General features: G+C 35.0%; 2 protein-coding genes across 4 annotated transcripts in view; one reads left to right on the top strand and one right to left on the bottom strand.

Moving 5' to 3' along the window:
- Positions 1 to 2,673: 2,673 nt before the first annotated feature.
- The window catches only part of LOC129810139 (TBC1 domain family member whacked), a 147,992-nt gene continuing 137,363 nt past the window's right edge, over positions 2,674 to 13,302 (bottom strand). The window contains exons 1-4 of one of the 3 annotated variants that reach the window (XM_055860437.1): positions 6,945 to 7,114; positions 6,699 to 6,752; positions 5,888 to 6,423; positions 2,674 to 3,969 (exon numbers count right to left, since the gene is read on the bottom strand). In XM_055860437.1, coding sequence (XP_055716412.1) covers positions 3,357 to 3,969; positions 5,888 to 6,321 — 1,047 coding nt within the window. In that variant the 5' untranslated portion in view covers positions 6,322 to 6,423; positions 6,699 to 6,752; positions 6,945 to 7,114 and the 3' untranslated portion in view covers positions 2,674 to 3,356. Of the gene's footprint in view, positions 3,970 to 5,887; positions 6,465 to 6,698; positions 6,753 to 6,944; positions 7,115 to 13,302 lie in introns of those variants that run through there. The other 2 variants (XM_055860436.1, XM_055860438.1) reach the window with 2 other exon arrangements.
- On the top strand, positions 11,661 to 13,241 carry LOC129810134 (short-chain specific acyl-CoA dehydrogenase, mitochondrial). Its single transcript, XM_055860428.1, has 2 exons — positions 11,661 to 11,843; positions 11,912 to 13,241. The coding sequence occupies exons 1-2, from the start codon at positions 11,810 to 11,812 to the stop codon at positions 13,102 to 13,104; spliced, it is 1,227 nt and encodes a 408-aa protein (XP_055716403.1). The 5' UTR covers positions 11,661 to 11,809; the 3' UTR covers positions 13,105 to 13,241.

Below are 13,302 nucleotides of genomic sequence, written 5' to 3'. Positions count from 1 at the left end.
CTGATATAGGCGACCTCAGAAAGGCATACAAGACGCTAAGAAACTATATTAACTCTTTCGTCTCCTTTGGGACTCTGGGTACCCATGGAAACAACAATTTTTTTAGACTATCTAGAATCGATAAAAATCCGATTCTTCTGGATAATTACAAACTATAAGGATGTCCAAATCTAGGATATTTTTTGCAGGATCCTAATTAGCTCCTGAGTTTAGATATTTTTGGTCAAAAATCGTGAATTTTCGATTTTCTGCTTCCTTGCAGATATCCTGACTTTTTTTATATTTTTAGACCAGAATAAGAAAAAACGTCTTGGGGCCAATAAGTACGATAACTAACAATTACAAATTACATAAATTCGAAAAACAATTTTTTCTTAAATTTTCAAAAAACTTGTTCAAACTTTATGGGTACTCTCGTCCCCAAAAATCTAGAGGTCAAATGTAAGGTTATCCCGCCAATGCCCGTCATTTGCTTTTTGACACCAACCTTGTAACAAAATTCCAAGCGGGAGTGACATTTGCCAATATGGCCGATAATTTTGACATTTGACAGCGTGGGAGATTGTTTTCAGGGAGTTTTTCCCATTCTTCCTGATTTTGGTGAATTCTGATTATCCAGGAAGTGTCTTTTATGCTTTTGAAAAAGCTTAATGTGTCTACAATAACATCGTGTTGAGAGAAATGTGTGTTTTAAAGTGTTATTATGTGAAATATTTTGAGGAATCTGTTGGCAAGCAGGAATTTGGTGTCTTCTTGACCACTTCCTGAACATCCCACAAGATACTGGTCAATAATTCTTCTTGTTTTAGTGATCAACATTGTAAAGGAGTCATTTGACATGCAAAAATAATTCACAAAATTGATATTATTGGCTTTTGGAAAATTGAAGTTTGTCTCCTTTTCGTTCTTTTGGGGACGAGAGTACCCATGAGTTTTCCAATTTCCCAGAGGTGGAAAAAATTCTTTCTCTACAAAAGTATCATATTTGACCACTAAGACTTACAATAAAGTGAGTTTTACTGAAATTCGTTCGCTGAATATGTTGTGGTCCGGAAAGAGTTAACTGGAATAAGAATTGACCATTTATAGCATTATAGGCACTGATAGATTCTTATTGAAAAGGAACGCAGCTCCTCCGGTCTGCGATACGAGCCCAAATATTACCTGTTAATCACAATAAATCATATAATTTTTCATAGCAAAAACTATGATAAAGAAAGAAATGCACAGAGGGTGCGTGTTTTAAAATGAGACTTATTAATCATCTTATTCTTTCTAATATTTATTACTTCTCAGGTAAAAAAGAAAAATGTTTGTATTCATGATTTTTCCAAAAAAAAAATTGGTTTGGGTCTTCGACCTTTGTAGTCTTTTATAAAATTTCCATAAAAACTTTAAATAATATTTACAACGATCCTCAGATAGCTGATTGTAAGTACATACAGTTTTTTTCTTATTCTTCTACCTAGCAAATTGATAATTCGATAAATTATACGATGCACTTTCATCGCTTTTAAAAATTTATTGAGAATTTTCATTCGGCACTCTAAATAAGCAATTTATACTACAATAATACTACTTTATAAAGAATAGAATTTTTAATTCAAAAAAGATATCAATAGGAAAAAAAAACAGACGGAGCCAGGGATCGAACCCGCGGCACTCCCGTTGAACGTCCTGTGCTGTACCGCTGAGCCAGCGCTGCATACAGTCTCATTCGAATTTTCTTTATTATGTGCTGCATATTTTCAAATTTGGGGAATTAAAAAAAAAATGACCCGATTTCGCACTTTTTGAATATACCACGTTTAATTTGATGCCTTTCAGCGTAGTTGAGCAACGCCCCAGATTTATATGAATTTGATGACCCGAGTACTTCCCTTATCAGATTTTGCGAAGCGTTTCTCGAACAACTGACAAGGGTTTCTCAATAGGACTAACCCTTTGCTGTTTTAACTATTTTTTTTAGAGAATCACTTAGGTACTTTAACTAATTTGAATGTTATTTTAACACAAAAAACTTGATAAAGAGGAGGTTATCAGGTGGTCCAGCACACGGTGGCAATCAGTCTTCATTTGGTGATGAGAGGTGACTTATTAGGCCTCATTGTGATAATAAAAAGAGTAGTGCGTTTTGTGTCTTTTCCTGACGATTGTTCTTCTAAGCTGATGGGACTTAAGTCCTTTAAAGGAATCATTAAAAACTGTTTCAATGAACTATGGTAATTAATTTTATAAAGGATCGAAAGATTGGCAAAATAATGTCAAATTTAGAACCAAATTTCTCACTTTTTTTCAGAGTACATAACGTACATACGGTCGAAACCCAGGAATGAGTTAGCCTGAATAGATATTTATATTAAAATATTATTCAATTACCACCATAAATAAGTTCCTTTGGCACTATTTTTCTACAACAAATGCCACTCAAATCGAGAAAAAAATTGAAAAGAAACGAGATAGTTTCAATACCTTCAAAGGCTCTACGGAGTGTACTCGAATACAATATCTGTGAACTAGAAGTTTGCGTCATAGACAGCATGCGCGTTATTCGAAAAAGCTCTCCCAGTTCGAATTAATGCAAGAAAAGCTTTCTTATCATGAAAAAGATACTCCCATAATTCGAAGCCAGAACCGTATTCCACCGAATTAATAAATAATTAAATGTCCTAATTAAATATATGAAAAGATTTATTACAAATATTTCACTGCATTATTTACATATTACTTTGTTTACATGAATTGCGGTATACAAAAAAATATTAATGAACATTGCTAGAGAAAATTTCACTACATCAATAAATTGGTACTTTTAGAAAATTAAAGTTTTTGTTGCGATATTTTTTTTAAATTTTTGTCAAATGCGAGTAATTTAAAGTAAATTAAATTCATTTGACAAAGCTTAAAAAAAGACGCGCTACAAAAACTTGCTTTTCACAGTAGAATAATGAATAAGATTCGCATTTTCTCATTCGATAAATTGCGTTTTAAATTAATATTGGCTAAATGAAAGTCTACTGAAGCTTTTCTAAGTAGTTCTTACTACAAAATTAATTAAGTTAATAGGGAATTTTGGAGGAATACATTGAAATTTGTGAAAAGAATAAAATTCCTATTATTCGGATAAAGTTGTACGAGATAAATTGTTTTATTGATAAAATACTTCTTTAGGTCATTTAGGTACTAATTCATTGTGTTAGAAAAATATTTATTTTAGTCAATTAGTGATTGATTTTTTTTCTGAAGTTCTATGATGATTGTAATTCAGCAAATTAAATGGGAAGTAATTGTTAAATTATATGAATAATTAAAGTTTTTTCGGTACATTTTAACATTGAAATGCCTGGCGTAAACTCTTATGAAGTTTTGCCTTTCCTATGAAGCTCAGCCTGCCTCTGATGTTCCCGCTCAAAGTCCTCCCGGGTTATATTTAAATTTAGTGCATGGTGCATGAGGAAGTTCTCATCGAGAACCTTCTCTGGTGGTGACCTTAGCACCTCAAGTGTTTCGCACAATCCCTTACTGGCCCTCCGGACACTCCGTTGCCCGAGGCTCGCACCCAGAATTATCAATGCCACCTTGAAGATGATCTTAATGCCCTCGCAGAGGAAACAATCCCAAACCCTGAGCAATGTGTCCCAGGGAAGGGTCCTCGTCATTGCACAGAGAAACCAATCAGTCATGAACAGCAGAGGTTCCACTTTGTGTTTCTGCAGATGTCTATAGACATTCGGTGAGGTCTTCTTGACCAGAGCCATCAGCATTGCTGCATCCCTCTGCAGCATCTCCATGCCTGGCTTGAAGTAATTCTCCAAGTACTTGTCGCACACACTGACAAAGCACCAAAAGGCTTCTTCAGCCGGTAAATGCATGAGCAGGAATGCAGCAATTGGTGCCTGAGCCTGACAATATCCAATCGTTGGATTGTACACTGAATAGGCTTTCAGGACATTGAAGAGTTCCACTCTCCTGGCATAAAAAATACATAAATCAGGGCACAGAAAAAAACTTTTCCTAACCCAATTCTTTTTATTTGACTTTGAGGTTATTTTTAAAAAAAATTGAGGTTATATTGATCCTAACCTCAAAGCAGAAATTGAAGAACTATCTTGCTTAATTTGGCTTGTTGAAGCCAAAATGAAAGAATTTTTACATGTTTTTTCGAGAATTCTGTAAATATTTGACTTAAAAAAAATTACGAACATTTAATCTTGGGGAAAGTACCCATACTTCGTACGATCCCAAGCTTCGTAATAACTAATCTTTCCCATATTTCTGAACAAAATGGTTACGCAATATATTTTAAAAGCTGAGCACTTTCCCTTAGTTTTTAAAAAGTGGGTGCGATGAGTCCCAAATATTGAGAAACATAGAAAATATTTAAGCATTATCAAGCTTAGGATCGTACGAAGGGTGGGCACTTTTCCCAACCTTAATGGATCATTCCACGCATTCCCTATAAAGATAATAGATAAAAACATTGAAAAATTCCGATGTGGAGTCTCTGTGAAAGGTAAATATTTTATTATAGAATTTGAGGTTAACGTATCACTTAACCTCGAAAAAGAAAGTGGAAAGTTTAAATGTTTGTATGCATTTTTTTTTAAACTATTGACCTGTAACCAGATAGTATCCATCGAGCACAGTTAGCTGAAGAAAGCAGCCTTTTCAGCATATTTTTGCTGAATAAATCAGCAAAACTATGCCGACCGGTTAGCAGTTCTCGAACAAAAAGTGCTAACCAAATAGATGGAAATAGTACTGCCTTGCAAGTGTCATTTTAAGGTTAACAGAATTTAGCTAAAAATAAATGTTTTCAGCTGGATCGAAACCGACCGACGTGGAATTTAATTCAAAGGAATAGTCCGGTATCCGGTAGTAGTCGGATGAGAAAAGAACGTGCGTAGTGCACCGAAAGCTCTGAGAAGAAAAGAATTTTTACTGCTTACCGGTCAGCATATTTTTGCTAATTTAAAGTAGTCTCAATAAAAAGGCCTTCGAAATCGTAATAATATGAAATCAATTTCTCTCGTCTATAAAACATCGAGCTCTAAAAAATATTTTGGAAAAATGTTCTTTATTGTATTCGCTTCTGAAGTTTTTTAGGTTATGTTATACCTAACCTTAAAAATTAAAATACAGATATTCTCTCTGGGGGAATCTCTAAATTTTTAAAACATTCCTCGAATAATAAAATACCTACAAAGTTATAAAAAAAGAAGTTTCTTAAATTAAACATGAATGAAATTCTAACCTCAGAAATCTAACAAATCCTTTGCATTTAAAATTTTTCTGGAGTATTCCCTGCATTTTGTGAAAATGTGGATATTTTTCTTTATTTTCACACGAATTTCCTAGTGAGTATTTTTTTTTTTAATTCCAAAGTGGTCTTTTTTCGAGGTTAGCATATACATAACCTAAAATATCAGGATAAAGTGAACCAAACAAGAGAAATCAATCAATTTCTTAATAGAAATATAAACACAATATGTATTATGACGTTGTCCTTATTCTAAATATTGTAAAGTTATGTAACTTAGTACGTAACCTAAAAAGAAGGCATTGGTGAAGAAGGTTAAAGAGATAACCGCATTTCTACTCTACTTCATATTCGAAATAAACATGTAGGCACTTGACTAAACCCCATCGTACGCAAGTTATTGGGTTTCATTATTTTATTTCACTAATAGGGTTAATAGTGCAAAATTTTAGGTTAGGTTATTCCTAAGCTTAAACGCTCAAGTTATTCATTTATACAGCAGCGTTTCTTCATCAACCGTGTTCAGTATTTTTTTTTACCAAAATAGAGAACAGCTAACCTCACATTTTAAAATAACCTCAAAGTCGAATAAGATATTAGAAAAAAATATGAAAACTTGAAAATTACCCTGGCTTATCCTCATCGAGGAACATCTCATGAAAAGGAAACTGCCTATGTTGATCCTTCTTGATCTCATCGATATATTGCTGATTGCCCGGCGCTTTTAGAAGTTCCTCATACAAATTTGGATATTTTGAATGCAAAAGATGCCCTCCGGATAGATAGAACCAAGCTTTCGGTCTAACCGAAGCTGGAATACCCTTTCGACATCTATCACGGACTTTCTTGTAATTCTTCGCCATATACTCTCTCCAGTTAGCTATCATATACAACCATTTCTTCTCCCTGGCCAAGATCTTTGACCTGGGAAGGGGTTCTTTGGGCTTTTCGGAGAACTGGGCTCCTCCATAAAACCCATGCCTATCCGGGCAGCTCGATAAAGCACTCGTGGTGGAACAGAGGGATATGGCATCTGGTGCCTGACGTGGCGAAGTTGCCATTCTAACAGTCGAATTATTCGATAAGGTATCCAATTCAGCTGAAGGATGTTGGGGGTATTCATAATTTTTTATCACTACTAAAAGTGTCACAAGTCCAAAGATCTGAAAATTATTATGAATGAATGTAGCTTTCATTCATAATACTATAATATTTTTTTTTAGATAATAATAATCCTAACTTTCTCCATTATCATCAGAAAAGGAAAAAAGAAAGAAGAACAAGCCACTTGATATTCGAGCCACGCAGAGTTTAGCATCAAGTGGGTGTCTTATAATTACTGCAAAGATATTACTCATTCGACTCATTCACGCACATTCCTAAAGGTTATCTATATACCTATATAGCATGGTTACTCCTACGAAAAAAGGGCACTTACCCAGGTACCATAGGAAGTCTCACATCACGCCACATCTCTTGAATTAGCAACGTCCTGCAAGAGAAAATTCATACGAAATTATTATCTCGCTATTAGCAATCCAATAAGAATTTATTAAAGGCCTCAATTGGCTCCAATGTACGAAGAAAAAAAAATCATATTCCCAATGTCATGTGTAAACAAAGCATGAAAATGTGCTAAACCTACACTAAATCCCCGATTAGGTGTTATTTTTCAAATACAAACCATGGAAGAAGTAGAAGAACTTTTCATGGTGGGGTTAGAGGGGTAGTTTAGAAGTGTTTTCTTTAATTTTTTACAACAAAAATTAGAGAAATAAAAACAAGACACTTGTGACAAATGGCACCTCCCCTATAGAGAAAAGGTCTTCATTCAATTCAACGAAGACCTGCTATTCTTCTTCTTCTTCGGTAAGATAAGAGTAATCAGAAAGCCACAATGTTATGCTATGCCATATGGCTGTGATATGATCATATGCATAGAGTAGTACCATCTTCTCCCCAACGATTAACCCTCTCCCCGTTAGTATTTAAATTGACATCATAGATATCTCTCGGAGCGGCGCCGATTCCTCTTAAGGCCGTTCCTAGTGTTACCTGTGAGTGATCCCTTCAGGAAGGGTATCGTAGAGAGTATTATTATTGAGGGTTGTTAGTTCATGTTGAACGATTACTTAAGTTATGCTTTAGGGCAGAGGCGTGCAAGAACCGTTGAAACCGAATTAACGTCAAATGAAACATGTACGTCAATGATCAAAACGCTACTATAACAAACTTATTTTGACGTTAATTCGGTTTCAACGGTTTTTGCACACTTCTGCATTAGGGTAAAGTGATACAATTTGAACATAGTGTTACAAGTTGGACAATTCGCCGGTACAAGTTGGACAATTCGCCGGTACAAGTTGGACATGGTTTTCTTCTTGATAAATACAGTACAAATTTTTTTTTTAATCACAAGAAACAAAATTATAAAACTAAATCATTAAAAATATACAAATAAAAATGAAGTACTAAATTTATCAAGAAAAATGACCTGTCCAACTTGTACCACTCTATGCCATGGTAGGAACTTTGTAAGGGATTCCCTAAGAGTCGCTTTTGAAAACCACAATACTTCTATCCTAGAGAGTACCTCTATCTAGACTAGAGCTTAGACTAAAGTTATTAAACACGGTGATATAATTTTTAGGATTTGCCCGAGGCTTTCTCTCGTTGAAGCCGTCAGTAGAATGTGCGTGCATCAGGGACCAATCTCATGCACTCGGCATACCTTCATTTTTACTAGGTCGTCCGGGTTGGATACTTGAATTGCGAGGGTATTTTGCCTCTCCCTACTTTCAAAATGTGAAGTTCGCGCATTCAATTTTCAGACAGGGTATATGTCGTGGCGAGAGCAGTCAATAGGTCAAGTGGTAGACAACTCGCTTTATGATGCAAGTAATGCAAGTGTCGCGGGTTCAAATCCACTTTAGGTTACCAGGAAAGAAGTATATTTTTTTCTTGATAAGAAAAGGAAGGATTCAGTTCGTCTATGGAACGTTATATCACCATTATTTAGCTCTCAGATATGACCGGGTATCGTTTTGAGGATACATATAGCCGCGGATGAGCACATGCATTTTGTTTAGTGTTTTATTTATTCAATCATATTTTTGTTTGTATGAGTGTTTGTCCCGGTCCTAGATGATCTCAATAAACTGGTACCTGGAGGTCGAGGTGCGAATTAAAAACAGGTTAGGTCATGCTGAATTATCATAGGGAATAGATCGTTAGAACGAACGCTACGTTAGGAGGAGCTCATCCATGCGATTGCCTTAAGGACACCGCATTTACTGATTCCTTGATGTTTCTAACAAGTATTTCAAAATGGTCTTCACCGATCCTATCTACCATGTCCAACCGATGAAGACCATCCATAAGTGAGAGAATTAAAGAAAAGCTTACGAAAAGCAGGATTTCAAAGCCACCCCGCATCTCAGAACAGTACAGAAGATAATAATTGTTATCTTCTGCAAGGAAAATATTTCAAAAATAGCGATAAAAATTTTGATATTATTTATTTTTAAATTCCTTGTTTGAATTCTAATAAACTTACGACATTGAAGAAGGTCTATGGAGGCTATCTATAGAAAAAAAATTGAGCCGCTATCTTTTTTACCTTGGAAAATATTGAATTCTGAATTTTTCGATTTGTGACTTTTTGCTTCAGTCTCCTCTACTAAAATATTCTCACAAGGGAAGTACTCGAGTCATCAAATTCATAATAAAGAAAATTCTAATGAGACTGCATGCAGCGGTGACTCAGCAGTATAGCGCAGAACATTCAACGGGAGTGCCGCGGGTTCGATCCCTGGCTCCGTCTGTTTTTTTCCTGTTAATATCTTTTTTTTTTTCAATAAAAAATGCTATTCTTTATTAAGCAGTATTATGTCTAACGCACAATAACATTTGTTTTGTAAACATGTTTTTGACATTTGAGTGAGAGTGAATGAAAGCAAGATCTAGTCATCTCGCTCTCTCTCATATGAAATTTTGAAAACATGTTTACAAACAAAATTTATTGTGCGTTGAGCATTATTGTAGTGTAAATTGCTTATAGTGCCGAATGAAAATCCTCAACAAATTTTTAAAAGCGATGAAAGTGCATCGCATAATTTATCGAATTATCAATTAGCTAGTAGAAGAATAAAAAAACTGTATTTATTTACAATCAGCTATATGAGGATCGTTGTAAATATTATTTATAGTTTTTATTAAATTTTTCTAAAAGATTAAAAAGGTCGAAGACCCAAACCAATTTTTTTGGAAAAATCATTTGGAAACCTGTGCTCAAATAAATGTTTAAGTCGTACTTTCAATCCATAATGCTCTCGTTGCGATTGTACTTTCTGTTTTAATCATTACAGAAATCCACAATACACGAATTAGTTTCTTTTTAAACTATAATTAGTGAATATAAATTTGAGCAAAGAAATGATTGAAACAGAGAGTGCAATCACAATGTTCCCATCGAATGAAAGATATAGTTTCACAATCATGTATGAGTGCAGGTTTCCAAATGATTTTTACAAAAAAAAATTGGTTTGGGTCTTCGACCTTTCTAATCTCTTATAAAATTTCAATAAAAACTTTAAATAATATTTACAACGATTCTCAGATAGCTGATTGTAAGTACATACAGTTTTTTTATTCTTCTACCTAGCAAATTGATAATTCGATAAATTATACGATGCACTTTCATCGCTTTTAAAAATTTGTTGAGGATTTTCATTCGGCACTCTAAATAAGCAATTTATGATGCTAAATATGTCACTTAAATCTAAAGAAAAAGGCTTTAGCCGACTTTTTTTTAATCACATTCTTGTAATTGAGGCAAAATTGATGCAAACATCCTGAAAAAATCTATTTCACAAATTGCTCATTCAAATGAGAATATTATTTGGAATATCAATAGTACTTTTTCATCTAACAATTATCCAGCTATTAGTGAAAAATCATTAATAGTTTTAGCCTGCCATGGAAGAGTGGCTACATCTGCCCCGAGGGCTGTTTCTGTGTTTATTATCTTATTTTAAAAAGTAGATAATTATTATTCAAGTGAAAAATATTTTTTAAACTCAGAAAACTCAGAAAACCAAATTCCGGGTCAAAAACTGCAACAGCTGCAACATAAAAATTACAATTTTATACCCATTTTATAAAAATGCTTCTAAATTGTAAGATGACAGGATGAGACTTATGAATATTTCTGAGAATATCTATTTCAAAATTTCAATTTTTAACTTCGATTTAAGTTACTTTTAGTAATGACTCAACGACAGCGACACGAACTCCTCCACGGAGCCCAACTGCCGTTCTTCCTCTCCGTTGCGCCATGTGACTGTCAGTCTTTGCTGATTTATATTGTTATTTCCGATTGAAATGTATATATTATCTAAAATTGTTTTTCTTATGTATAAAGGATGTATATTTGATCAGCGACATATACGATCAGTGATTCTCCGTTTTCTCCGATGAGATCGGTTGTGAAGTTGGCGGCGGACGCAAATTGGAGATTGTAAAAATAAATATTATTATTATTATTATTGTATGGGGATGTGTTCCTACTTTCATTAAAAAATGCATTGCTCAATGTGCATTTCAAGAGAAACGAGAAAAATCCACTGTCTAATTCTACCCCTGGCTAATGGTACCCCGGCCTCCCCTAATGGATGATGTAATGCGATATTTTAGAAAGATATAGGAAATTATTTCAACACTGAGAGAAATCCGAAAAAGTTAAAATAACACTCCGGAAATGTCAATTTTACCATGCAGTATTGATCTGAAAACGGTGTAAATATTTACCTTTTTTAGGTGTATTATGGGTTAAAGTTACCCTTCTTTCATGTTGTTTTTACCCTTAAAAGGTGTAAAATTAGCATTAAAAAATGTTGATATATTTTTACACTCAAAAAGTGTTAAAGTTATGACGAAAAGGAGTTAATCGCTGCCTCTCTTTTATCAGTGAAGGAAGGACCCTTATAAAATGTGGAACATTACTATTTTTTTTTTGATATCATAAGCTACACTGAGAAAAAAAGAGGGTGCGATTAACTTTTTTTCCTCATAACTTCAACACATTTTATGTGTAAAAATATATCAACATTTTTTAATGTTAAAATGTTATTGTTTAATGTTTAATGTTGTATGGGTAAAATTAACATGAAAAAAGGGTAACTTTAACCCCCTAAAAAGGGTAATATTTACACCGATTTCGTATTAATACTGCAGGGTAAAATTAACATTTCCGGAATGTTTTTTTTTTTTAAACATTTTCGGATTTTTCTCAGTCAGTGTAGAAGAGTCTCTAGGGCTCTAGGCTACTTTAACTGAACTCTAGGCTAGACTTTAGCATTACAATGATACTCTGTTTCCCTCGTAATAATGCGTACAGAAACTTCCGTTGCATTGTCCAAAGAAATATCCATTATACTTTTAAAACGGGTACTCCAGAGGACTTTGCTCTTAAACTCTTATAATTCGCATTTTTATTACTTTGTAAATAACACTGTCTGATAGTACAATAATAATTTTCTCCAGAAAACAATGATAATGATAAAGAATATCTTTAGTCGCCGGTGTAAGTATTTTACATCAAATATCACACTTTGATAAAATTCTATTGAAATTAATTTAAAAAAAATGCAGTTCTTGCCAGAGGATGTCAAATACTCAGTCAAAGGGGAATAGCATCACTGTCATCCCTTCCGGAGTCTCATCAAATGCTCCAGAAGACATGTCGAGATTTTACTGATAACGAATTGAAGCCCAATGCTGGAAAATTTGACAGGGAACACTTGTTCCCAAGGGATCAGATCCGGCAGATGGGCCAATTGGGCTTGATGGCAATATCTGTCCCGGAGAAATATGATGGAACTGGCCTGGATTATCTGGCTTATTCTATTGCCTTGGAAGAGATATCACGTGGCTGCGCTTCGGCAGGTGTTATAATGTCTGTGCAGAATACCCTGTTTATGGGACCAATTCTGGACAATGGAACAGAGAAGCAGAAGGAAGATTTTATTCGGCCATTTGTGAGTGGAGAGAAAATTGGATGTTTTGCCCTGTCTGAGCCTGGGAATGGATCAGATGCTGGAGCTGCATCAACAATGGCCGTTGCAAAGGGTGATCGATGGGTTCTAAATGGCACAAAGGCCTGGATTACAAATGGTTTTGAAGCCAATGCAGCTGTGGTCTTTGCCACAACAGATAAAAGCCTCAAGCACAAGGGCATCTCGGCTTTCATCGTGCCAAGGGACTCTGCTGGATTTTCCCTTGGGAAGAAGGAAGATAAACTGGGAATCCGTGGATCATCAACTTGCAGTCTCATTTTCGAAGACTGCGAAATTCCCAAGGAGAATCTCCTAGGTCAGATGGGAGATGGCTTCAAGATTGCCATGAAAACTTTGGATGCTGGACGCATTGGGATTGCAAGTCAGGCTGTGGGAATTGCTCAGGCATCCCTGGAGCTGGCACTTGACTATTCAACCAAACGAACAGCTTTTGGAAAGCCCATCTCGAAGCTGCAGACAATTCAGCAGAAAATTGCAGATATGGCTCTTCGTGTTGAATCTGCCCGGCTCCTGACGTGGCGTGCAGCCTGGCTGAAGGACAATCGGAAGCCTTATACAAAAGAAGCCGCAATGGCCAAACTCGCAGCATCCGAAGCTGCAACGTACGTTTCCCATCAATGCATTCAGATTCTCGGAGGAATGGGATATGTCTCGGATATGCCGGCAGAAAGGCACTACAGAGATGCTCGAATCACGGAGATTTATGAAGGAACATCCGAGATACAACGATTAGTCATTGCAGGAGCGGTTTACAAAGAGATGTCTTAATTCGAAGTGCCAGGAAGTGAATTCAATAGAGTTAGAAGACTTATATCATGGGTTGGGAATAAAAGTCACATTTTTTATACAATTATTATGGGAAATGCAAGTAAAAGTGTTTTAATAAATAAATCATTAATAAAGAATCTTATGAGTCTTTTTCTTTGAATAAAAATCTCTTTCTGGGTCTATTAATGTGAGAAAAAT

This window comes from Phlebotomus papatasi, chromosome 1, assembly GCF_024763615.1.
Source record: "Phlebotomus papatasi isolate M1 chromosome 1, Ppap_2.1, whole genome shotgun sequence".
Taxonomy (NCBI): domain Eukaryota; kingdom Metazoa; phylum Arthropoda; class Insecta; order Diptera; family Psychodidae; genus Phlebotomus; species Phlebotomus papatasi.
The sequence above is the reverse complement of the archived record's forward strand: the minus strand, read 5'-3'. Positions and strand labels throughout refer to the sequence as shown.

Coding starts and splice junctions, on each gene's coding strand:
- LOC129810134 (XM_055860428.1), top strand. CDS start 11,810: ATGATAATGATAAAGAATATCTTTAGTCGCCGGT. Junction 11,844..11,911: donor GAATATCTTTAGTCGCCGGT/GTAAGTATTTTA, acceptor AAAAAAATGCAG/TTCTTGCCAGAGGATGTCAA.